At 34.7% G+C, this 26,492-nt stretch overlaps 1 protein-coding gene and 1 long non-coding RNA gene across 14 annotated transcripts in view; one reads left to right on the top strand and one right to left on the bottom strand.

The window, feature by feature from the left end:
- ADGRL2 (adhesion G protein-coupled receptor L2) overlaps positions 1 to 26,492 on the top strand; it is a 188,612-nt gene that overhangs the window by 89,906 nt on the left and 72,214 nt on the right. For all 9 annotated transcript variants that reach the window (XM_042952369.1, XM_042952368.1, XM_042952371.1 and 6 more), the window contains exon 3: positions 14,376 to 14,589. In XM_042952369.1, the coding sequence (XP_042808303.1) occupies positions 14,376 to 14,589 (214 nt within the window). The remainder of the gene's footprint in view (positions 1 to 14,375; positions 14,590 to 26,492) is intronic.
- Positions 1 to 26,492, bottom strand: part of LOC122227694 — a 72,146-nt gene that overhangs the window by 24,756 nt on the left and 20,898 nt on the right. For 4 of the 5 annotated variants that reach the window (XR_006206198.1, XR_006206200.1, XR_006206199.1 and 1 more), the window contains exon 3: positions 22,295 to 22,376. This is a non-coding gene — a long non-coding RNA (uncharacterized LOC122227694). Of the gene's footprint in view, positions 1 to 17,084; positions 17,115 to 22,294; positions 22,377 to 26,492 lie in introns of all 5 variants that reach the window. The other variant, XR_006206201.1, reaches the window with a different exon arrangement.

A 26,492-nucleotide genomic window follows, 5' to 3' on the forward strand; every position in this document is an offset into this window, starting at 1 on the left:
TCTGGGAATGCATTCCTGAAGTTTATTATTTATTATCTATAATACTTAGTGTTACTTATTATATTTATAATATTATAATATTGTTGCTTAGGGTTGTATCCTATTCTGTTTCAGCAGTGTACTTTTACATCATTTCCCTAATTTTAGCCTTCGGGTTGTCTCAAATTTTTCATTATTATGAATATACAAATCTCTGTCAAATTTTTGGGTTCTTTTTAGAGTATGTTCTTACAAAAGGAATTTTATGAGGCTCTTTTTTAGAAAGATTATACCAGTTTGTAAAGTCTCAGAAATATATTAGGCTGTCTGTTTTATAATACTATAACAAGTCTGGTAATTTATAGGAGAAATTTTTAATTTTTTGCCTATTTGCTTTTACCAATTAAATTCACCATTGTAAATGTTTGATACTTACATTTATTTCATTTTTCTTTCTTTTTCTTTACCTGCTTTGAAGTCAATGCTTATGATTTATATGAAGTATTTAACCTTTGATTATTTGCTTAGACAGTTTATCTTGGGAGATAAATTTTCTGAAACATTCCTGTTGTCATTATAAATCAGATTCACCTAAAGTTACTCTCATTTTCTGATAAGAAGCACTGCTTGTTTTTGAGATTCTTATCAAGCTCTTCCATTGTTTTTCTTTTTTCTTTCTTTTTTTTTTCCTTGAATAGTAAGGGAGTTTTTTCTTTAATCTGGGAAAAACTCAGCTTCATAAGGGTGAAATTAGAAGTAGTTGAGGTTGTAAAGGGAAATAAACATTTTAAGTACCAGGGAAGGGGCAGTAGAGTAGTACGCAAGGGCATAGCAACACTGGTTCAAACAGGGTTCCTAAGAGCCTTTTTCCTACAATTCCTTATAATTCGTTAGAATGTCTGAGTCCAGAAGTCGGAACTGCTGTGTTGTCTGTGCACTGTCGGTACCCGTAGGGAGCAAGTATGAAAGACAACAATGGGCTGTGTATGTAGGGGCAGGGCCTGTGCTGGTGGATCTGCTACCATGCTGTTCCTTAGTTCCCTTGATGTTTCGTTTGGCAGTTAAATAGGAGCAAAGATGTAATTTTACCTCTGCAGAAAAGTAGTAGTGTTTCTTTTTTAAGGCAACATTTTATAACTTTACAATGTAAGATTAAACTTATCTCTCTCTGCCTCCTTGCCTCCCTCCCTGAGTGTTCTGGTGACCCATATTTGAGAACAGTTTGTGTGCTCTTTAAGAGTCGTATGTTCTAATGACTGAGTTAGCCAGCAGTTTTGTGTGTTCTTTAAAACCTCGTCTTTCATTAAAAATTGAACAGACCTCAGCAGCCCAAAACAAAAATAACAGCACTGACACCAAGCATGACCTCAGCCATACTGTCATTTAAGGAATTATTTGACAACCTTCATAGCATTTGGGGAAGCGGTTTCCGTTTTAACTCATCACAGTTAGTAGAGGAGTGAGGACTTGCATTACTCATCTTTACTTCAAGGAGCACTTTTACCACTGTGTGGGCCTTCTGTAGTTCGGAGAAGTAGCGGGATTGCCTGCAACCTGAGGGGTTGTTAGTTTCTTTGACTTACTCCAAAATAGTCTGATGGAGGAATTTGAATGTGCCGGAAACACAAATACATAATGGATGAATGAATGAACAATAAATGTATTTGGGTGAGGCTGCCAGAGATGTTAGTAAGAGATAATGTTAGAAATGCTGTTTTCCATTTAGTGGTGGTTTGATTATTTTGAGTTTGTGGGTTTAAAAAAAAGGTTTTTTTTAATGCTTATTCTTGAGAGAGAGACAGAGACAGAGCACGAGTGGGGGATGGGCAGAGAGAGAGAGGGAGACACAGAATCCAAATCAAGCTCCAGGCTCTGAGCTGTCAGCACAGAGCCCGATGTGGGGCTCGAACTCACAAACCATGAGATTATGAACTGAGCTGAAGTCAGACACTTAACTGACTGAGCCCGCCACCCAGGCACCCTGTGTTTGTGTTTCAAAGCGAAGTTCACAAAATGGGCTCACTACTGCGTAATTTTCACTCATTATACCACCAGGATCTCCTAGTTTCACTCATTTGGTCACTTTGCACCTTTTAATTGGTCCAGGAGCATTCACTGAGAAAAGTAATAGCATAATACTACAGTGTTTACTGTAGTAATTTTATTTCTTATGTATCATTTTACCCACTTGATTACTTGTTTTCATAAGCTCCTTATATCTTTTAGAAATGCATCTTTACAAATTGTTCATGAGATGCATATAACCTTCAGTTATAAAGTCTTACAGGTTAGTAGTGATAGTCCACAGTTTGGGTTAATGAAATTCATGTTTGTGGCATAATTTAGAATCAGATTTTAAGCATCATTAAAGAGAAAAAAGGAAATTTTAAAAATCAACTTTGGTGTCATAAATAGCTTTTTTGAGGTGGGAAGTTACTGCAGTAAGCATTCCGTGGAAGCCCCCAAGCCCCCTTGCAGGACTTTATTGGAAGATGCTTTCTCACTCCTAACCGAAAAGCCTTTCTGTCATCTTCAATAGTATTGTGCTCGGTAAAAAAATAAATAAATAAATGAAGTTCTAACTTTCAGAAGTCCTTTCAGGTTTTAGGAAAAGAAGAGTGCCTTTTGCGGCAGGTAGAGGAAAGACCTGAAATTTCTCCCTTTTTTTCAGTGGGAAACAGGTTAAACAGCTGACACTTTTTAAATGATTGAAGTGTTAGTGTGGGTGACAGTTTGTAAAAAGTCAAGATAAGAGTTGAGACTGGCTTCAGGCTGCGTTAATCTTTCCTAACTGAAGTGAGAAATAAATACTTCATAGGAATGTGTGTGGAGATACAATGCCTTTCTCTTCTAGGACACTTGTTTTAGTCAACAGTTAAATGTGATCACCTTTGGATGGTTGTTTGGGATTGAGAGAAATGAGTGGGTGGTTTCAGTGCAGTTTCAATGTAGTTAACTCAAATAAGTTTTAGAATTAGTATTAATTTGGCCCCCCTTACAGATACCTTTAATGAGGAAGCCAATTGTTACACAAGTAACTTCTCCGCAACTTTATTGTTGTCCAATAAAGGTAATTGACATGGAAATCTTCTATCCATTTACATTGTTTTCCCTCATTGATTCAAGTTAAATGTACCTCCTCAAGAATGAAATTATGGCCGATAGTTTCTCCTGGGGTCTTTTTGGTATTTAAAAAAATATTGGTTGTTTTATGCTTAAATACATAAGACATTAACAAAAAGACTTAGAATCCAAATTTTGACTCTTTGATCTGGAGATCTAGCTGTGGAGTACTTTAAATGAGGGCTCTGCCCCCAACTAGTTTTATTTGTCAGATTAATACAGTGACAAGAAAGGAATAGAATCTTTTAGGTAGTATGGCTTTTTACCTAAGTCACTGGATGAAGGAACGAATCTCAGTTTTGCATTTCTGCTTCTTGTTTAACTGCTTTTAAGAACAAACACTCTGAGGTTAGGGTGGGGTTGCTAATGGAATTTATGATAACAGAAGAGTAGTGAAAGAAATAAAATTGTTAGAAAATTATATTAATCAATGTGGAAGTAGAAATAAACTATTGTGCCTGAGGAGATGATGAAATTGTTGTGCTGTTACTTATTCTGTGACTGTATCTCTGTTTTTTTGTTGTCAGTGAATAAATTATACAGAATTACTTAAGAATTTTAATTTGATGATACAGTGTGAATGACTTGAGAAATTGCATTTCTGATAGTAATTTCTTTTTTTCTTTATTAAAATTTTTTTTAATGTTTATTATTTTTGAGAGAGAGAGACAGAGTGTGAGTGGGGGAAGGGCAGAGAGAGAGAGAGAGGGAGAGGGAGACACAGAATCCGAAGCAGGCTCCAGGCTCTGAGCTGTCAGCACAGAGCCCAGCGCTGGGCCGAACCCACAAGCGGCAAGATCATGACCTGAGCCAAAGTCAGAAGCTTTAACTGACTGAGCCACCCAGGCGCCCCTCTGATAGTAACTTCTTAATGTTAAATTGGTTTCAACTAGTTATAAAAGACAATCAATGTAAAGAGTGTTTCCTATTTACTGGGGTAGAAAAAGGAGAGGGGTAAAGTTGTTATTCTGGTTTTGTAATCCTTTTTACATGACCAATGACCAGGATTCCTGGATGATTGTGAACTCCTGCAGATGTTTTGTCATTTAAGGGTACATTTCATAGTTTAGGCCCACTGATCTGGAGAAGATACCGTGTTTGTTACATTTGTATTTTTTATTCCCTGGTATCTGAATTTTAAAACATTTTAACATATATAAAAAGATTTAATTGTGGTGTGTGTGTTTTTTTTTGTTTTTTTTTGTTTTTTGTTTTTTGTTTTTTTTTTATCTTATAAAAACATCTTTGTTTTAGTTTCTGGGTATATTTGACATCTTTTTGGTAAAAGGAATTAAAACATAAAATCCAGCATAGAGTAAAATCAAGTAAAAGTCGAATGTCTGTGGTGTGTTATGCACTGTGCTAAAAACCAAGGATACAAAAGTAAATAGGCTTCACTTCTTTCTGTGGAGTAGCTCCAAGTTGAGTAGGGGAGGAATATTAAGTAGAGACCTTTAGAAGCACGTTTCCTCCTCTGACAGAGGAGCTCATAATTGTTCATTTGCTTATTAGTTCATTCATATACCCGTTTACTGAAGATATCTTTATTTCATGCCTTCTATAAGAGAGCACTGTAAATTGACTGTTAGGTTTTGGCATTATAATGATGGGCTAGATAAATACGATACCTTTCCTCAAGGAGAACTCACTCCTTGTGAGTAATGTAAATTACCCTGGGCATAGTGATCATTGTCATTTTTGTTCACTGGTCTATCCCAGTGTCTACAAGAGTGCTAATAAGCACATAGTAGGTGCTCAGTAAATGTTTATTATTGGAAGAAAGAAAATAGATGACCCAAAACCTGAGCTCATATTCTCCTTTGCCTGTTGTTGGAGAAGCCTTGATAGGTTTTTAGAGAGTAATTGTTGTCTCAGAGAAAAATGAGTAGAATATTCTATACAAAGGGAATAGTTTAAACATATGCATTGAGCAGTAACGGTAATATTGAAACTTAATACAAAATTCACTAATTTCTTTTAGAAGTAGATCAGAATTAAAGTATCCTGTATTTCTAAACATTGAAGAAGTTACACTTTTTGCTAAAACTATTAAAAGCATCTCTTTATGTGGCATATATTGTTTTTAATAGACATGCTTATCAGGAATTTTTCTTTTAGAGCTGTATTAAACTTTGATAGAATTATATAACTTCTAAATTGCTGTACTTTAATGGTACTTGTGAATTAATAATCAGTGGAAGAGAATTACAAATTTTTAAGTGGGAGAGATCAATTTCTTTCTAATGGGGAATTTAATCCCAAAATGTTTGGACATACTTATAACGCATATTTTCTTTTTAAAATAGCCAGAGGATTTTCACAAGTGGTAATAATTTAACCTAATAGCTGATGGCATTAGGAAGGTACTTTTACCTTTGAGTGTACAAAGTGTCCAGAATTTTCCTACTGTTAGCAAGCCTCAAAGATAAGTTATTTTTCCCTTTGGTTGTTTGTATAATTGGATTTAATTGGGTAGTGTTTTTTCATCTTGCATTTATTTGTTAGGATTTTTTGTTTGTACTCCAATGTAAATCATAGTTTTTTGTATATAAATAAGAAAACTGTAAATATTCTTCCTAATTTTTTTTGTTTGAAATGCTTCATAATTTAAAATTTATTCAAAATTAAAAGCAAACAAACAAAAAAAAAAACCCCACATCCTGTAAGCCAAGAATGACACAAGAATCTAAGGCATATCATTCATAAATGGTGAGATGATTATTTTGTAGTTTCATGGTCTTAAATTACTTGAACACTTTCTTTTACAAAAAAGAACTTGGTATTTCTGTAAGGATTAGATCTGTGTTTCATGCTAAGTTTACTTACACAAAAATTGCTACATTTTCAAGGCCAGTGTGCTTATGCTAGAAAATGACATTGCATTGCCTTATTTGCTTTATTCTTGGCATGAAAACAAGTTCAAAGGTGAAAGTAGTTTTTGTTTGTTTTTACTCTCTGCATGGCATAGTTTTAGGTTCCTCACATAAGACTGATAGGTTATGTTTATATATGTATATACATATGTGTATATATATCTATGTTATATATATTATATTTATATATATTATATGTATGCATATATAATATATATATGTAATGTTTATTTATTTTTGAGAGAGTGTGAGCAGGGAAGGGGCAGAGAGAAAGGGGGACAGAGGATCTGAAGCAGGCTCCAGGCTCTGTACCTACAGCAACAAGCCCGGTGTGGGGCTTGAACTCACAAATCGTGAGATCATGACCTTAGCTGAATTGAAGTCAGACTCTCAACCCACTGAGCCATCCAGGCACCCCAAAACAATTACATTTTAGTGAACGTACCAATATTAGATGTTATTAGATGTTTTAGGAGTTGATTGATAAAATTACTTCTTTCGTTTTTGATAAAATTATTTCTTAAATGAACTAATAGAATAAAACAATAGAGTGCGACATTCTGTAAAGTTAATGAAATGAGTTTTTGACACACTGCCTTTCTGTCGACAAGGTTTTAAATCTCATTTATTTATTTATTTTTAAAGTGAACTGTGTGCCCAACGTCAGCTTGAACTTACAACCCTGAGATCAAAGGTCTCAGGGTTTACTGACCTTTACTGACTGAGATAGCTAGGTGTCCCGACCAAGAAAAGTTTGATAGTTTTTGAGTTTTACAATTTTGTTTTAATGACCTCATGAGTTTTCAGAGAGAAAGGAAAATGTTATTAGTGAAATAATTTATCTTTTTGACTTAATTTTAAAGTTTTCATCTAAGCTAAAATGAAATGAAAAAAGTTTTCTGGAAGCTTATAAGCTGTAGTTCAGCCTGGTTGAAATCATGTCCCTCTTCATTAAGTATTTTTCTCATTTCCATTTTAGGAAAAAAATCTCATTAGCATATATAAACAGAAATAAATCAGATTTCAATATGCCAGCACTCGTAGTAGACTGTGGCTTGAGTTAATGTTTGAGTAGAGCTTGAAGTCACAGCCTCAGTCCCATCGAGGTCCCTGATAATCAGAAGGCATGGTGCTTACTGGGACCCTGGACCACATGAGCAGTAGTGTCCATGACAGGGTTTAGTTCAAAGTAATTAAGAAAAACAGTACCAGAAAAGTTGATGTTTTTATATTACAGCTTAATAAGAAGACTTTTATAGGAATGTATGATTTTACAGCCGTATGTATAAAGAGCAGGCTGAATGGAGACAATGTTAGAAAAGCCAAGTGTTCATAATCAAGTGCCTAACGTTTATGAGAAATATAAGCTGATGGACCAGAGTGTATTTGCATATGCAGAGTAGTATATATTCTCGCAAAAATGCTCAGATGATGCAGAATCCAGTAACAATTCTAATTCTGGCAGTACAAATTCCCATCTGATAGCAGTGCATCTGTTTATTAGGAGTTACCCACTGAATGTGAATGATTTCAGTCCTAAGTCACTGCACCTGTTGCCGGGAGGTATTTATTCCAATCACTAGCCTAAAGCGCAGAGAGTTATTGCTTGACATTTTATAGCTTGGGGGGAAAAAAACCTGTCTTTTCAAAATCATTTGTTCAGAGTGGAGAAAATGGAGCAAAACAGTTCATTTTACCCTAAGCACCGCTATTGGGCGGTATTCACATTTGCACAGCACAAAGCTACAATATTGATTTTTTTTTTTTTTTGCTCACAGGGCCTCCCACAAGTTTTTTCTTCGATTGTCAGGGTTGCAAGATGGATTGGATTACACTTTGCTTGTTGGGATGCTTCACCACCCCCCCCCCCCGCTTTGTTGAAATAGAAATAGATTGAAAATACAACTTAGAATAAATGTCATAGGAATAGTGTGATTAAAGGACTTTAATTTGGGGAATATCTTTGTGTTGATTATGTTGATTGAACAGTTTCATTGAAAGCTTGACAAACAGACACGCGATTTCCTTTCTTGATCTTCTTCCCCTAAGCCTAGAAAGCACCCAGTACACGCTACTAACTATGCCCCCCTGCAACAGGGGTCTGCAGACCTGCTGCTAATTGTTATTATCATTTGAAGAGGCATTAAAGTAACACTTGAATATGAACCTGGGAGCTGCATTAACGTATGTCAAAACTTGATTTCATTCATAGTGGATGGTATGATCATAGAAAAAGTAACTTTTTGGTGTCTCAGTTTCCTCCTTTATAAAATGTCTCAGTGTGTTTTTGTTTTTTGGGTTTTCTTGAAGATTTTAGTCAGTAAATATTTCTAAAGTCCTTAGAAGAATTTCTGGAGATAGGATTTCTGGGTAAAGAGGGTAGCAAGCAAATCCTCTCCCAAAACAGGTGTAAAACTGAACAAAATTGTGAACAACTATTGAGGGCTCTGGAAATTAACCAGAGCCAAATGAGAAATTAGGAAGTATTTATTTATGAAAAACTAGAATTTCTGGTATAAGCAGTGGAAGTTCAAAGCCTTCTAGCCTGGGGCTGCTCCTACCCTCCACCCTCCACTCCTTAGCTAAGTCTGTGTGGTGGTTTCATTAGGGCAGGGCTGGCCTTGAAGTGCAGTGAGTGCTGCCAGAGAGAATTGGCTTGATTTGGAGTGGAGGATGGAAACCCGCGCCTAGCCGTGTTGCCAATGAAAGTAGTAAACACTGTGGTAAACAGATGGGAAAGACTCCCAGCTCTGCAGCCCGAGGTTGTGGTCCCTGTTGGGGAGACTGGAGGCCAGTCTGAAACAAAATCAGGACATCTTTGAAATGAAAAAACCAAAGTTCTCTATGCATTCTTGACTAAGTGGGAAGCTACACACAGGTGCTGAAGAGACGTGAGAGAAGTTAACAGAAAGTAAATAACCAGGGCTGACTTGAAAACTGTCTGATGAACTTTGAACACTCTCCCTAACACACACGCAGCTCAATCAGCAGAGGGTGGAGGCCTTCTTATGGGTTCATACTGTTTGTGCCACGTCTCTTCCCAGTCATTGGCTGATCACTAAGCTATGCAGAGACAGGAGTGATCCCTAGGAAGCCAGACTAGAAAATAAAAATGAGAATTAAAACAAGAACAGTGAGCAGAGCAGCAGCATACACTCTGGGGGAGGCAGATTCTGTAGATTAAATCCCGTCAAGATACTAAAAAGAAAATATCACAATAGCAGCAATTCTCAGGGGAAAGAAATCTGGGTATGCAGTTGTTAGCGGAATATTATTTAAAACGTCTACTTTCCAATAACAAAAAATGTATAAGATATGCAGAGAAACAAGGAAATTGACCCATACTCAGGAGAAGAAGCATTCAATAGAAACTACTGGTGATGTGGGCCCAGATGTTGGATTTAGCAGATAAAAATTTCAAAGTGGCTATTATGAATATGTTCAAAGATGAAAATAAAACTACAACTATATTAGAGAATTAAGAGGAAATATGATGGCAGTGACTTAATAAATATGTGATCCCAATAGAGAAATAACTATTTTAAAAAGGCCTTGGAGAAATTCTTGGCACATCTTACTTATTATATCAGTGTGTTGCAAATAAATTAACAATTTCCTCCCCAAAAACCAAATTTTATCTGAACCCAGAGATTCTGAATCAGTAGGTCTGGATTAGGGCTTGAAGATCTTTCTAAAAACATTTACCAGATGACTCTGATACAAAATCATGTTTGGGAATCAATTATATAGTCCTGGCAAGTGACTTTGAAAAAAAAATATCCTAAAATATCCACTGGAAACACTTAAGAATTGCATCAGATACTAAGGAAAAAAGTGTGGTTAAGAAATAGTGACCATACCTGTGATTATTTCCATGATTCAATATAACAAGTCGTTATAACGTGTTATAAATAAGGGAATAAATAAACGTATTTAGAAATAAGAGTTGTACCATCTTTTCGTAACATTTTCTTAGTGAAAATTTGAATTTTAATAATTAATATTAATTGCAACAGTTGTATTTTAGACTTTTCCAAACTTCGCAGTACCATTGTGAGTGGAAAAGGTTGAACCCAAAACCCTTGAAGTTTTCAGGGAAATAGTGTGAAGTGGCCAAAGAAGCACGGCAATTTACAGTATGCAAATTTTTCTTTTGATCCCATAATTGCCCCATGTTTATTTTATCCCTTTCATTGTCTTTGATTAAAAGAGTTAATCTAGGAAGATGTCTGTCTGTGATTTGTCTGAACACTGCCTGCCTAGTTCATCACATATGCTTTTGATAATTATCTTGATAGTACTGTATAATCCACGTGGCTCTGCCACAACACATCCAAGTTGCATTCTCCTGTATGTTTATATTTTAAAGAAACAGAACAAGGAATTTATTACTTAGTGATCACTTGAAAATGTCAGAATATCCTGTGTTACCTGATGAAAAGGAGCTTGACTATTTAGAATCACAGATTGGTGAATTGGTGAACTTTTAAATAACTTTGATTCTTCAGAAAAAGAAATTAAAACCTGGAAAGGAAAAATGACTTAGCCAAGTTCACAAGGCTGACCACGACACACTTTAGTACTCAGTAATCTTTCCATATGTACATATTTGAGCAGTGTAGACTATGCTGTCTTTGTATATGTGTCTTACACAACACTACATTTCCGAAAATATAATTTTCATCATGTGTATGTTTTGTGAACATTTCCTGTAGTTGTTTCCTGTCAAGTTGACTAACATTCATTGGTGGATTTCAGATTGCGTGAAAACTTATAAAATTATTATCAACTAGGGGGCTTGAAAAGTCATACGGTACTTTTCTATTCATGACCTTTAATAAGAACACAGGCTCTGGAGTCTGACAACCATGTGTGTGTTACATTCGAACCCTTAGTAATCCTGGAGACTGAATTTAATGTGTTAGTTTCATACTTTGTAAAGTTGTTCTTATAACAATAATCTACTCCATTGTTTTTTGTTGCTGATGATGATGTTGCTTAAAACAAAAAAAGTGATCCATATAAAGCATTTAACACAGTGTCAGAACATATTAATTGCTGTGTAAATGTTAACTGTTATAATACAGTAAAACCTTGGTTTGTAACTTGTTCTGTGAATGTTCTGTAAGGCGAGCAAGCATTTCCAATAAACTTTAACTTGATAAACAAGCGAGGTCTTGCAATAAGAGTAGTACATGTTGCTGACTGTTACAGGATCACAACTGAGCCAATGGTTCTTGAAATTCACTTTGATATGCAAGTGCTTTGGATTACCAGCATGTTTCTGGAACAAATTACGCTTGCAAACCAAAGTTTTACGGGGATTTACTTTTCTGTCTTCCTATTTGAATTTTTGTATTTCTGATTGGAAACATAGGCTTTAAAACACGAAAGTTCATAAACATGTAACTCATCTGTCTTTGTGAGAAACACTAATGAACCCCAGTAGGACCTAGAAAATAATAAATTGGCAAAATATAAATATTTTTCTTTTTTTGAGGATGACACATCATTTTCACTAATTGTAAATGGTTTATCTATTTCTTAATGTTTACTATTTTTATTTTCATTATCAAAGGAAAATAGATATGACACACAAAAAATGCAATTCTATGTGGTTTTAAAAAACACTAGTCGATTTAGCCTTGGTTCAACAAATACTTACTGGAATTATGTATCTTGTACCCACCTAGGCATTGGAATTATAACTAAGAACTCTATCATCATAGTTAGCAAGGAAGATATAAATTAAAAAATGAATATGCATAGTATCATGGGGTAATAATAAGTACTTTAGTAAAGATGTGTATAAAGTTCAATGGAAACGGGAAAGAGCAAGACTTTATAAAGGAGAACACGTACGATGCAAAACCATAGACACTGTAGCATTGAATAAAGCAATATTCACTGTTAAGAACTCATTCAGTTCTGTGCATTGAAAGTATAAGTACCATGATCTCTCTTCTCCAGAAGATTCTATGTTAGAAATCTAAATTATTAAAATGTGTTGATTTTCGTCTCTTTTTCCTTTTCTTTTTTCTTACTTTACCTGTTTGGATGATTGTACTTAAGGATTAAAAATCCTCTCCGAATTACCAAAACAGCAGGACACTCAAGGATACAACTTCTTAAATATCTTTCAAAGGCAGGGGGAAATTCACTTAGAACCATAACTGTAATCCTGCAGATATCAACAACGACAAAAATTAAGGGCTTAATTTAAAAACCACAGTGCTTCATAATATCCTATATTTTTGACAAGTAGTGAAAGTTGTGAAATATGGCTCCAAGCCAGTCTTCTAATAATGTGTTCTAACATTCATAATATTTTCTAATAATATAAATTTATTCTCATTTATTAAGGAATTATAATTGCACAGTATCTCTGCCTTTAAAATAGTCTGTACTTCAAATTTTTTATGATGCTTGTTTGAATTTCCATTAAAAATTTCCACAGCTTTTGCTATTGAAATGAAGCTCTAAAGCATCTTTTCAATCAAAACAAATATAACAATATTAGTTTAAACTGAATTATTTGTATGGGCAGTATGGTACAGTATCAGGAAACAGAAGAAGCAATAATACGTGTAAAAATTTATTTACTTATGAACTTTCGCAAATAAACTTTGAGAGGTCGGCCTGTTTACTGTCTGTCTTGACATTTGTCCAGCTCCATTTCTGTATTCCTTCTTCATTGCTGGTGTGCCTCCCACATACTTGTAATAACCTCATAAGACCATAAACCCTCTCTTAGTGAAAACCTCCGATGTTTGGGGTGTGGAGCAATCCTCTGAAGATTTCTATGCTCTAAATTATGCCTTTTTCTGCTCTCTTCATTCCAGTTACACCTTCAGTTTTCTCAGTAGAACTGAGAGCTTAGCCAAGTCTGAGAATTGGTGATTTTTAAGTCATATCAAAGTGTAACCCAGTCACCCTTCTGGAGGACTGTTTGAGTGTTAGAAAGAAGGTGCATGTTTTACCAGGTGATTTTATTACATTGAATTAGTGAAAGGCATTGCACAATAACATTAAAGAGAACAGGTTTTGGCATTGCATTGACCTGGACACGACCCAGTTTTTCAACTTGAAGTTTATAACTTGGAACTGTTTAGTTCTGAATGTTAGGGTGCTTTTTTTCCCCTATAAAAAGGCATATAGGGGATAGTTTATGTGATGCAGAGTAATTAATTAAAAGGATAGAGAGAAGGAAAAAAAATACTGAAATTAGTGCTAGTCTTTTGTAAGAGTAATGTGCGAGATGGTGACAGGTTAGAGAATTGAATTAAAAAACTTGAGGCCGCGTTGAAGTTTTTGAGAATGGTAGCTAACCCATAGGTAGAACACCCAACCGTGAAGGTGGACCTCTTGCTCACATAGCTCCTCCCAGCTGTTCTTGGCTTTCTTTCTGTGTGTTTACCCTTTGTCCTAGGCTGTGTTACTACTTCATGGGGCCAGTGGCTGAAAACTTAAAATTCTCATTTTTTTATTCCATCTGGGAATCTTTTTTTCAGCACTTACGAACGGTCGTTTTCTGCACTCTTCCTAATACACCACACTTAAATTCATATAGCACTTTTAATTATTGAGCAGTATTATGTACATTATCTCATTTTAGAGTCACACAGGTAGGAAAAGTAACATCATACATGTTTCATCTCTGTTCTGTAGGCGACAAAAGTGAATCTTAGATAAATTTTGCCCTTCCCGGGTTATTTCAGCTTGTCGGACTAGATTGGAGCAGCGCTGGCCCACTGCTGCGTGCTTCCATTTATACCAGTTTTAAATAAAGTGTCTATAAATCTAAATCAGTTATTGTACCATAAGTGTATTACTATCATAGCATCTTAGTTTTTTTGTGGGTGGGGGGGGGACTGCTAAGACAAATATTTTTTAAGATAATGCTAACAGCAATGAATATGTCTACATTAAATGAGAAAGTGAAGTCAGTGTATATCAGAGCTTATATTCCACTGCCTAAATGAAGATTGTTTCTTGATTAGGTGTTACATTCTCTATTTGTAAAACTTGTCATTTATAAGTCCATCGATTAAATTTGTCCTTTTTCTTTGGATTTACTCAAAAAGAGCCACTTAGTTTCTTATTGTGAATAGATTATACGTGAATAGATTATACAGATAGTATTTGCTAGAGTAATTTAAATTTTATTATACAGGTGAAGAGTCCAGCCAAAGATACATATTAAAAAAACTAAAAAATTCTTGACATATAGTAAAGAATCAAGGAGTTATTTAATAAATATATGGATGACTTAAACATACTTTTGGTGACATCTCTTGAATATAGACATGAATCATATTACTTAAAAATGCCTTATTAAAATAATTTATTTCATACATGTCTTAATTTTAATTTTCTTTCTTTCTTTTTTTCACTTTTAAGGTTTCAGCAGAGCAGCTTTACCATTCGGGTTAGTTAGGCGAGAATTATCCTGTGAAGGTTATTCTATAGATCTGCGATGTCCAGGCAGCGATGTGATCATGATTGAGAGCGCTAACTATGGTCGGACAGATGACAAGATTTGTGATGCTGACCCATTTCAGATGGAGAATACAGATTGCTACCTCCCAGATGCCTTCAAAATTATGACTCAAAGGTAGATGCTTCCATGTTATTATCCCGTTTTAGCTACTGCATCCAAAGTAGATGAATAGAGTCCGTTCTCAGCCCATTTATTAAACTGAGTGAGGGTTTTACCTACTACTGTTGATTTCTACTTTTAAGCTTTCAACATTTAAACCTCTGTATCATTTTTATATAGCCTAACTTAACAGAAAGAATATGCAATATGCATCTTTTGATTTTTATATATCATAAGATACAGAGAAAAGAATATTTCAAATGTAATTTTGTTTCTTGGGCCTGTAGAGTTTTGAAATATTTTTTAACAAGAATGTTTAACTGGGTCTTTGGCAATAGTTGGTCTTTAATTTTTTTTAAGTTTATTTATTGTGTGAGAGAGAAAGAAAGCGAGTATACACACCCACAAGTCGGGGAGAGGCAGGGAGTGATGGAGAAAAAGAGAATTCCAACACAGAGCGTGACTCGGGGCTCGATCTCACGAAACATGAGATCACGACCTGAGCAGAAATTAAGAGTGGGATGCTTAACTGACTGAGACACCCAGGTGCCCCAGGTCTTTAATTTTTTAATTAATATTTTTTACAGCAAAAATGGGCAGAGAAAGTACAGAGAGTTACTATGTCCCATTGCTACACAGGCACAACCTCCCCAGTTATCAACATCTTGCATCACAGTGGTCCATTTGTTATAATAGATGAACCCACACTGACACCTCATTATCACCCAAAGTTTATACTTCACATTGGGGTTTATTCTTGGTGTGGTGTATTCTATGGCTTTTGGCAAATTTATGATGGCACATGTCCACCATTGTGGTATCAGGCAAAGTAGTTTTGCCATTGTAATAGGTGTATAGTGATATCTCATAGTTTTGATTTACATTTCCCTAATGACATTTCATATTGAACATCTTTTACTATGCTTACATATTTTCTGTTTGTCTTTATTGGTGAGGTGTTGTTCAGGTGTTTTGCTCATTTTCCAATTGGGCTGTTCTTTTTTTTTTTTTTTTTTCTGAGAGACAGGGTGCACGAGAGAGTGAGCAGGGGAGGGAAAGAGGGAGGAGAGAGAGAATCTTAAGCAGGTCCCAGGCCCAGCATAGAGACTGATGTGGGGTTCATCTCACAACTGTGAGATCATGACCTGAACCAAAATCGAGAGTTGGACGCTTAACCAACTGAGCCACCCAGACACCCCGTTCATTTTCTTATTGTTTTTAAGAGTTCTTTATACATTTTAGGTAACAATTCTTAATCAGATAGGGCTTTTGCAAATATTTACTGTCAGTCTGTGGTTTATCTTCTCATTCTCTTGATCCTTAGCTTTAAAAAACAAACAAAATACAGCAGATTCAAGTTAAGAAAGCATAGACTGGGCTTTCTCTCTTTCTCTCTCTCTACCCCCCTTCATATATATATCTCATTGGTTAATATTGTGTTTTAAAAATGATGTGTTGGAAAGCGTTTTATAAAGTTTAAAATATATAAATGATACCTCTTCACAGGATAATTGCCTGCCTATCTCTAGATAGAATACCAAAACACTGCTGACAATAGTTATTGCCTTTCCTCTGCCTTAACACACAGCACATAACTCCTGGTCTCTCTCTTTTTTTTTTACCTCACTTTTGCTACACTTGGCATCTTAATTAAAATTCTCTTACATATAAAATATTAAAATTGTGGTTAGTTATGGCCAAACTAGTACAATAGTATCCAGCAATTCTAGTTATTTGGAACATAGAGACTCTCTGAAGGAACATTTCAGTATCATAGAGTTTATTATACATTATTGCTTTTGTGTTTTGTTTACTAGGAAAACCCTTCATCTTTCTATTCAAAGCTTTCACCCTCTTCTCCTGCTTCTTTCCCCACTCTGGACTCAATATTCTGTCTCGTTTTCTGGCTTATTTATTAGTCTACCTTAAAGTAGATAGAATAGCAAATTTTCTAGACTGGGGTCTGGTCAGTGTAGGGAAAATGAAAATATCAAGGGGTGGTAAGAGATGATGAAGAAAAAAATGAAAAAACCATTTAACAAAAAATCCATGCCATAGTAAGATGGGTACAAATTGCTGTAAAATCTCTGATTTCACAGAGACTATGTATTAGCATATTTTTTTATTGATAGCACATTATGAGTAGTTTTTCTTTAATGTTAATGCTGATCAAGATGCTTTTTAAGAAACCAGAGAACATATACAATACTTTTGATAGATTTCCATCAAAATATTTTTTATTTTTGGGGTGCCTGACTGGCTCAGTCAGTAGAGCATGGGACTCTTGATCTCAGGACTGTGACTTTGAGCTCCACATTGGGTGTAGAGATTACTTAAAAAAATACGTAAAATCTTTTTTTAAAAGTTTCTATTTTTAGTTCTTAAAGTGTTGTTATTAAAAACTTAACACAAAATCTTATTTGCATAAATGGCATTTGAGAAAGGTTTTTTAAATTTAAAACAAATTTCATTATGGATTATGTAGTATTTTGAATCAAAACATAACTTACCTTCTTTGGAAGAATGGATTCTGTACTCCCCTAAAATTGTAACACAACAGTTTACACATACTGTATCAAAAGTTGGGAACTGCCCATGCTAGAAAGACAATAAAGGCAGCCACTAATAATTGACTGTTTATCCATTCTTTATATTATTGAACTGTTTAATTTAATGATATTAGATGAACATCTAGAAGTAGGCCAGAGAGAAATGGGAAGTAAAGAATTATTACATAAAATTACATGATTTTACAAAATTGACAGGCAAAAAAGCAGTGGAGTTGGTACAAAGAGAGGGTCTGAAAAAGCTGGCCTTAAGGAATTATACATTGGCGGTCACTTATCTTTGTGGATTTATACATTTAAACACATAATTCAGTATCCAACAAGATATATGTCTTACCACATTTATATCTATTAAATATAATTACCTATTGTAGGAAATGTACAAGATAATATAGCAAGTTATTTTCATTGTTTCATGATGTTATAAAACCAGGGCTGCATTTTTTATAATTCTTTTAAGTTTTTATTTACTTATTTTGATAGAGTGAGCAGAGGAGGGACAGAGAGAGAGGGGGGAGAGAGAGAATTCCAGTCTCCACACTGTCAGCATGGGGCTGATGGTGGGCTTGAACCCACGAACTGCAAGTTATAATAGAGCTGAAACCAAGAGTCAGACACTTAAGTGACTGAGCCACCCAGGAGCCCCAATAATACTTTTAAAAGGCACCAGAGTTTTGGGGTATTTAAGTTCAGTGAAAGCATAGACTTATTCTCTGTAGCCTTGTTATCAAAATATCCAGTTGTGATGTTTTAATGCAAATAAGGTGTTAATTCCAAAACTAGCTGTAGAAACCCCATTTTTAAATTGTATTATGCTGGTAGCTTATAATTATTTAGTCAGCACAATGACAATTTAAACAAGAACACTTTTGGGGGCGCCTGGGTGGCTCAGTCGGTTGAGCGTCTGACTTCAGCTCAGGTCATGATCTCATGGCTCCTGAGTTCAAGCCCCACCTCGGGCTCTGTGCTGACAGCTCAGAGCCTGGAGCCTACTTCAGATTCTGTGTCTCCCCCTCTTTCTGTCCCTCCCCTGCTCTCTCTGTCCCTCTCTCTCTCTGCCCTTCCCCTGCTCTCTCTCTCTCTCAAAAATAAACATTAAAAAATGTTTTTAAACAAGAACAGTTTAGTGACAATGAAGACAATATTAAGAGGACTTAAAATGAGTTCCATAGTGGTAGCTTATAAGAGTTCCAGTCTATGAGTGTCAGAATATAAACCTTTAAGGAAGTCTGCCATATTTGACTGGTACATAGTTTAAAATAGCTGGAAGAAAATATGTAGATAATATTTTTGCAGCTGAATTATTAATGAATAATTATTGAATATCTTATTTTTTAAGTAAGTGTAGGGTTTGAACTCTTGGCCCCAAGAGCAGAGTCTCATGCTCCAGACAGGCAGCCCATTTTATTTAAGTATATCCCTGTTTTTTTTTAATTGAAAAATAATTTTCAGTATTCACAAATGAAGTAAGATTTATTTTTACCATACTCCTAATAATTTGGCAAATTATCTATTTATAATTGTCAGAAAATGTGATATTCAATAATGTAGGAAAAGGCATTTTTTTGGCTTTAAGAAAAAAACTTCTCTTTTGAAAGCTCAAATAAAAGCACTTGATGTTTTCTATTGAATTTCTAAAACACTGTGATGGAGATAAACACAATTATCAATACCATTAATATATGTTTGTCCCCTTTCCTTACTGTCATCACTTCAACAGTTAAGAATCAAGTAAATAAATACACTTGTAATTCTGACTGTGGTGGTGGTAAAGTATTAATAATTGTTACTGATTCTTCATTTTCTATTTCCTGTTCATTTAAAAGTGTGAAACCAAGGCTCTGTCAGAAAGTGATAGTACACTTGTCTTATAAGTACACCAAATGGCTCACCCTAAAAAGTGAGAAAAGAACTTCTTCCCTAAAATGATTTTAATACTCTATAAAATAATCACCATTAGAGAGAGTATTTTTAGCACTCTTTGAAGATAATATAGTGAGGTTCCCTAAAAAAAATGTGCAAGGGGTGCCTCGGTGGCTCAGTAGGTTAAGCATCTGACTCTTGATATTGGCTCAGATCATGATTTCGTTGTTCGTAGGTTCGAGCCCCACACTGGGCTTTGCACTGACAGTGTAGAGTCTGCTCGGGATTCTGTCTCTCTCCTCTCTTTCTGCCCCTACTCCCACCCATCTCAAAATAAATAAATAAACTTAAAAAAATTTTTTTAAAGAGTAAAAAATGTGCAATAGTTTTAGCACTTTGATTTCATTAAAGCAAAAAAGAAACAAACAAAAAAAAACACCTTACTACAACTCTGAAGTATTTGATGAATAAGTAAATTAGAGTTTGCTAACAATGTTGGGTTTTTGCAGCACTTAGGGACAATCTAGTTAGTGTCTTAAAGTGATGTGCTAAATTGTATCTGAGATCCTCTTGTAGTGTCATTTATGACTATCCCTTTGTTCAAGTTCTTCTCTCTGAGAGCCTGACCATTCTGATTAAGGTAGATTGCTGTCGTTCGCTATGCTTTATAATATCCCCTTAAGTTTTGTAGCACTTTGGTTTAGAGATCTGAAAGTAAATGTGTACTTCCCACTCCCCTCCCCCAATATTTAATGTTAGGGTAACATGCATGGGTAGGTGAGGTTTTACATGTAGAGTATGAGTTACAGAGTTAATTCATACTAGCAGATATGCACCAGTGTTCTTCTGTCAATAAATACAAAGAGGTTCTAAAAGTAATAATGTATTCCTCTCAAGATAGAATACATGCCTCAGGTTTTCCCTATGGTAGGAAAGGTATATTTTTGCCATTGACTCGAAAATAAGCTGTTTTTGTATTGAAATTGACTAAGACAAAAAAGGACTGTCCTACAAGTGGAGAACTAGCTTGTTCCTTTAAAGCTTCTGGCCAAAATTTTAGCCCACATATAGATAGCAACTGGCTAGAACCTCATAGCAAAACTATGTTACGTTTCTGGGTTTTTTTTAAAGTTTATTTATTTTGAGAGAAAAAGAGTGCACGGTTATTAAATAAAATTCAGTGTATTTTTGGTAGTTATACTACTCATATCAGTTTATTTGGGAACGGGTTTGCCTATAAATAAATGGTTCAGCAAGCGATTGCTTATATAGATTTGGTGCTCACAAGAGTGGTGAAGGAACATATAGATGAAGCAAACATTAATGTAAAGTTAAATTTGCTGGTGAATAGGTGATATCATTCACAGACATTATGTAGTTTGAGCATGCAAAAACTCTAGAGAACACCTGAATATAAGGGACAGAGGTAAAGTTGCCATCAAGGAAACCAGGACAGGCACAGAAAGATAATGTCTCATAAAGCCAATAGTAAAGTTAATAGCGGTCGTAATAGTAAAATAATAGTGAAGTATAAAAGATGTACACTTTTTTCCTTGTTGATATTGAAGGTTTTGTTCTGTCTAGATAGCCCAAATAAAAGAACATTTAGGCTTTTCATGATAGAGTTTCAGAATAGATATCAAGAAAATAGAATTCAGTCTTGCCTAGACCAGAAGAATTAAGTATTTCCCTAGTCACAGAACCAACAATGAATAAATACATGGCCTAGATTTATAAAGTAAGTACACTATTCAGGGACTTCTGTCTTAAAAGGAAAAAAAAATCTAGCTTCTAGAACTTGGGTACAGTTTCATTAAATTAAGCTAAGTCAGTAGGTGACAAAACTTATTTCAGAGCCTAGATCTTTTCCAACAAGGGTTGGGATGATGGAAGTAAGCTCAACTATATAGGAACCAGATCAATTTGTTCCTGTCCTACATCCCATTCAGTTACTTTTCCATCCTTGAATTTCTCTTTTGTCAACCTATCAGTGTCCCACCCAACTCTTTACAAGCATAATCACGTTTTACTTAACATGTCAACCCAACAGCAGCTCAAGTGGTGACAGTTTCTTTTCCATGACTCATTACATTATAGCAGATGTAGAGTGAGTCTGGAAATTTAGTGCGTATTCACAGCGTGCCGTTAGAAGTAAGACTCCATGGAAAGGACCATGCCTGCCTTAGTTAGGAGTAAGCATGAGGATCTCTCCCTCTGCCTTTCCACCTTTCATTCTTACTACTGGTCAAGGCACATAGACTTTCTTTGGGGGTGGGTGGTGGGGACATACGTGATTGTTTAAAAGAGTTATTGAATAACATTGTTAGACTGCTGAGGAACTTGGGACTCATCATATTTTGGCTCTGTTTCTTTACATCCGGAATCAACTGTCACTGCATTCAGTACATTTTGTTTACACGACAGCACATATATTCTCCTCACTGATTTAAAAAATATCCTTGAGAAGTGGCAACATGATATGCCTTTTTCACTTTAAAAGGTTGAATTATTTGCTATAAGGGCTGAAACTTCAATTCGTTTAATACCTAGAATCTCATTAATATCTTCATGACATGAAAACTTATTATTAAATAATAATTAATAACTAATCCCATTAATTCTGCTAGCTAGACTTTAAAAATCCACTTCTGTTATTTTCAACTATACTGATAAGATATTGTGTATAAAATATTTAAAAGATATATACACATAGTCATACAAAACCTTCCTATGACAACTGATGAATATTGGAAGCTTCTCAGAATTTACCAAGAAAATCCACCAAAATGCAGTCACAATTCTGCTAGTATCCTCTGGCAGACTTCATGATTATAGATTTCAGTGTGGATATCCTCTCCTTGACATACCGCCCTCTCAACTTTTATATTGATCATTCGGTCTTCATAAAGAAGCTTTGTATCCAAGTCAGAGCTTTCTTATAGAAAGAGTTTATTTAATTATTTTTTTTATCTCCTGATCTCTCTTTACAGGTAACAATATACTTAAAACCTGTTTTTCTAAGATATTCATATCCCATCCTTATTAACGGCACTTTTTTAGAAGAAAAAAAATTAGCCAAATCTGCTTTTTCACCTAATTTGATATTTTATAATTTATAATTTTAATTTTATAATTTATAATTTTATAATTTTGGGGGTTCGTGTATTTTATTCTTGCATTATTGTAAATACTTACTGGTCAGGGATACTTTTGCTTAGTCTGTTTATTCATTGAACGTATTCATTCTCATAGAATTTAAGCCTGCCATTTCTGAAGAACTATATTCTTACCTTTATGCTGCTTATCCCAAGTGCTTTTATCTATCTGTGGTGTCAGATTTATCAGCCTTTTGTCCATTAAGATGAAATGTATCTGGGGAAAAATGAATAACTCAGATGCTACTAACTCATCATCTGTGTGCATTATACTTAAGTTATTTTCTGTTAGGTGATGGATTTCCACGAATTCTTCACTTTTGGCCGAGTTGTTTTAAGACAGCTAATGGAATCACAAGCACCTCTCTTTGGCCAAGGATTGGGAGGTTACTAGTATAGACTCTTGAACCTGAGTATAGTAATAAATAACCATTAAAGCTCTAATTGGTATATCTAATTGGACACATACTTTGCATGTCACTTACTGATGGGCATTTAAACCAAAGCATTCATTATAGGAAGAGGAGACTAGTGGCAGTAATAAACATGAAACATATTAAACATTCACATTTACTATGCAAGAAAGACTAATAAATTGTAAAATGGCTTAGAAGACAAATAAATATCCCTTACAACCCTGGTTATCAAATGTAGAAGAAAGAAACAGTGTCACATCAAAGATTCTGCTCTACAGGGTTCTCTGTTTCTCCTTTTAAAATGAAAATTAGTAAACAATTCTACTAGATAATGAGTACTAAGAGAATAAGTGTGAATTAACAGTTTTCTCTGGTACTTACGGTTAATATGTGGGTTGTTAACCTTTTATAATATGTCTTTTGGTCAAGGAAGCTAGGACGATTTTCCCTATGAACAAAACATTACTGATCTTCAGTGTTTCCTAAGAATTAAGAGGTTTGAATAATACCTTAAAAGTCTGAATTTGATTTTGGTTTTGGAGAGATACTGGGCGGATGAGGGAAAGAGAAGTTAGATTTTTAAAAGGAAAAACCTATCTCATTTCAACTCTAGTGATTTTGGTTCAGTTATTATTTTTATTATTTTTTTAAGTTTATTTATTTATTTTCAGAGAGAGAGAGCACGAGCAGGGGTGGGACAGACTGACTTGGGACTTGAACTCACGACCATGAGATCATGACCTGAGCCGAAACCAAGAGTGGGACGCTTAACCAAATGAGCCACCCAGGCACCCCTGGTTTTTATTTTTAGAAGTTATCTTTATTTTTGAAACCAAAGTGGAGAGGTGAAGAAAGAAAAGCAAATGTAAACATTGATTTGACATACAGATTTTAATATTATTGTAAATACTCTGTTCATAATCCCTTTCATAACCTTGAGTATCATTTACTCCAGCTTTCTTATTTGAAAGCTATTTCGGATGAGATTACCATGATATTTTAATAGTACATATATTGTCATCTACCTTGTAGTTTTTTCTCACTTAGAACATACCCTGCTTCACACTATAATACTGGTTTCTATTTACAAAGTCAACTTAAACATTAATTGTGTTAACTGACAGAAACAAAGTCCAATTTAGACTTATATTACCTAAATGTACTAGATAATCAGTGTTAAATAACTGAAAGCACACTGTATCTGCTTACATAAGACTAGTTTCAAATACCCATTTGAGTTTTGTTTTGTACCTAAGTGTGACTTCTTTTTAGTATGTAGCTGCTCCTTGATGGCATACTACTAGTGTTGTGTATAAATATAACTTACAAGCATCCTTTTAAATTTTGAACAAATAAAAATAGTTAATCACAGTTATAGAGAAGAGAAACGAAATTTATTAGATTTTCAAATCAAGACATAGTCACTATGTTTTCTCTGTATTTGGCTTTCTCTCCCCACTCCCCACCGAAAGCTCATAGCCAAATGCTAGTGAAATGTAATATATTGCACATTTTTTCTACCACTATAAAAAATGAACAAATTATGATTTGTAACTTCACTTAAGAATTTGTAATTCCTTTTTGTATGCAGTGCAGCGTCTTATCAGCATGTTTATTGCCAGGAAATTAAATGTATTTGTTGAAGCTTTGGAATAATTTTAGTGTCTGAAAATATACTGTTTATTACTTAATGCATTTTTATTATGTAATAAATAATAACAAAATGTAATTTTGAGTGAAATTGATAATTTTCCAGCCTAACAATCCTTTTTATTTTATTGAGATTTCTCGGTCAGTAAAAAAAAAAAAAAAAAAAAATCCTGTGTGTTATTGGGTAGAGGGAAAAAAAATCCTTAGTCACTGTTATAGTCCAAATCCTTACTTTATTTTCTTACTAACAGTTTAGGAGCCCTGCTTTGCCTCTCAAAAGCAGGTAGCAGTTGTGAATCAGTATCGCTTATAATATATTCTATTGACTTATCAAATGAAGACAAAAATACAGCTAAGCTGTCGTTAATTGTGGCGTTGCTGATTTTTCTATATATCACATAATGAAACTGAACCTAGACCAAATTCGCAAGAGCAGCAGTAACAAAAACACCAGTATCGATACACGACTTTGTACTTTGCCTAAGAAAATTATTGTGGTTAATTAGGTTTCTGATAGCATTACATATTTATTTGTCCTACAGTTCTTAAAGACCTATTTTTACTTTGCTATGTATTTTCTTGAAATAAAGCAATTAGTTACAGTTGGTAATGCTGTTTGCTATTCCACAATTAGATTTAGACCTAATATCTCTGATGTTTCTAGGAAAAGTCAGGTTTGGAAGAAATACAAAGTGATTCTGTGATCTTGATATTTGTTGCACATAACAATCAAGTGTATCCTTTAACCAATGCATGTCACCGTTCTCCCAGTAGTTGTTCAAATGTCATATGCAACCAACACCAACATAGTTTTAGAACTCACCTAAGCACACTCCCCATTGCCTTAAAGAGAATATCTGAAGTGATCGTCACTCTGTGTAGGTTGTCTTGAGATTATGGCAGTGGTCTTTCTGTTCAGTTTTACAGACCAGAGATCCATCATTGTTATTGAACTCACCTGTAATGTGTGAAAATACTACTCTGTCTAAAAGTGGATTCACCATGAAGTTAATGAATCTTAAACATCAGAGCCCTTCACTTGCACAAGCTCTTCCAAGTCATTGTTAGAACCCCTAGCGGTATGCTCACAGGGTCATATGTTTTTGTAAAGTTGGCTGAAGTATGATATTTAAACACAATCTTAAGGTTTTGATTTCATTCTCTGACTTCTCTGTTACACTTCCCCTCATTTATGGTCACTTAGGAGTAGCCAAGAGCTAGTGGGATTCTGTTAAGTAGAGGTTCTGGTGGTGATAAATTCAGTTTGGGTTTAGTGGTGTATTTTTATGTGGTTTGCAGACACTCGTGTACAGTTTAGTTATTGCTGGCTATTCTGGTGAAGAAATGGCCTCTAGAATTGCTCCTATTATTCATTATATTGCCTTACTGATTGTGACATAAATGTGCAAGGCCAGATGTCATATTACAATTTGAATGTGTCCTGTGGCACCTGAAATATGTGGCAAGTGGAGGAAAAATAATGTTTGAAGTGAATGGAGCCAGAAGCTACTCTGTGGAAAACCTTTTCAGTCATTAAATGTGTAAAAAACAGTAAGTGGGGGATTTGGTTTTCATATATAACGAATCAAAGCAGAAGTTCTCTCCCTTGTATTCTGGAGGGAGTATATAGACAACAAGTCAGATGTGGTACTTACAATTATAAAAGCAACATGCTGTTCCCCTCTTTTAGTGAGTATCATATAAAATAGAATTTACCAGAATAGCTGTGTTTGTGGGACACGGGCTGTAGGAGTTCAACAGGCATGAGCATCTGTGACGTTGTAGGCGTGTACTTTGTGTATGGTGACTATCAGTAGTAAATAATAAATTTTGAGTAGCTGTTCTAGAGGAAAACCGAAACTATAGAAAGTGACAGTATGAAATTGTTATATACGAGACAATGGTAGGATTTGTGGTGAAAAAATATTAAACAAAATATGAAGGAATGCCAGCAATTAATTTATTAAAATGGTATTTCAGTTTTCTGGATTTTGTTGTGTTGGCTTTTACAAATGTGTTGTTTATTGTGATTTCTTTTCTTTTTTTCTAAATAACTATTCACTTTGGCACCTTATTTTCCACTTGAAATTTTTCTGGTTTTTATTCCCCTTAAAGTGGTACCTTTAAATTTTATAAGCTTTGGACCTCACAAAATTTTAATCTGCCCTTACCATTTTTATTTATAATGTGATGAGTTTGAGAAATTGTCAGTCCTCTACTCGACAGTCATAAGTTGATCTATATACTTCAGGATGTTTCATCGTATC

Source organism: Panthera leo, chromosome C1, assembly GCF_018350215.1.
Source record: "Panthera leo isolate Ple1 chromosome C1, P.leo_Ple1_pat1.1, whole genome shotgun sequence".
In the NCBI taxonomy this organism is placed as follows: domain Eukaryota; kingdom Metazoa; phylum Chordata; class Mammalia; order Carnivora; family Felidae; genus Panthera; species Panthera leo.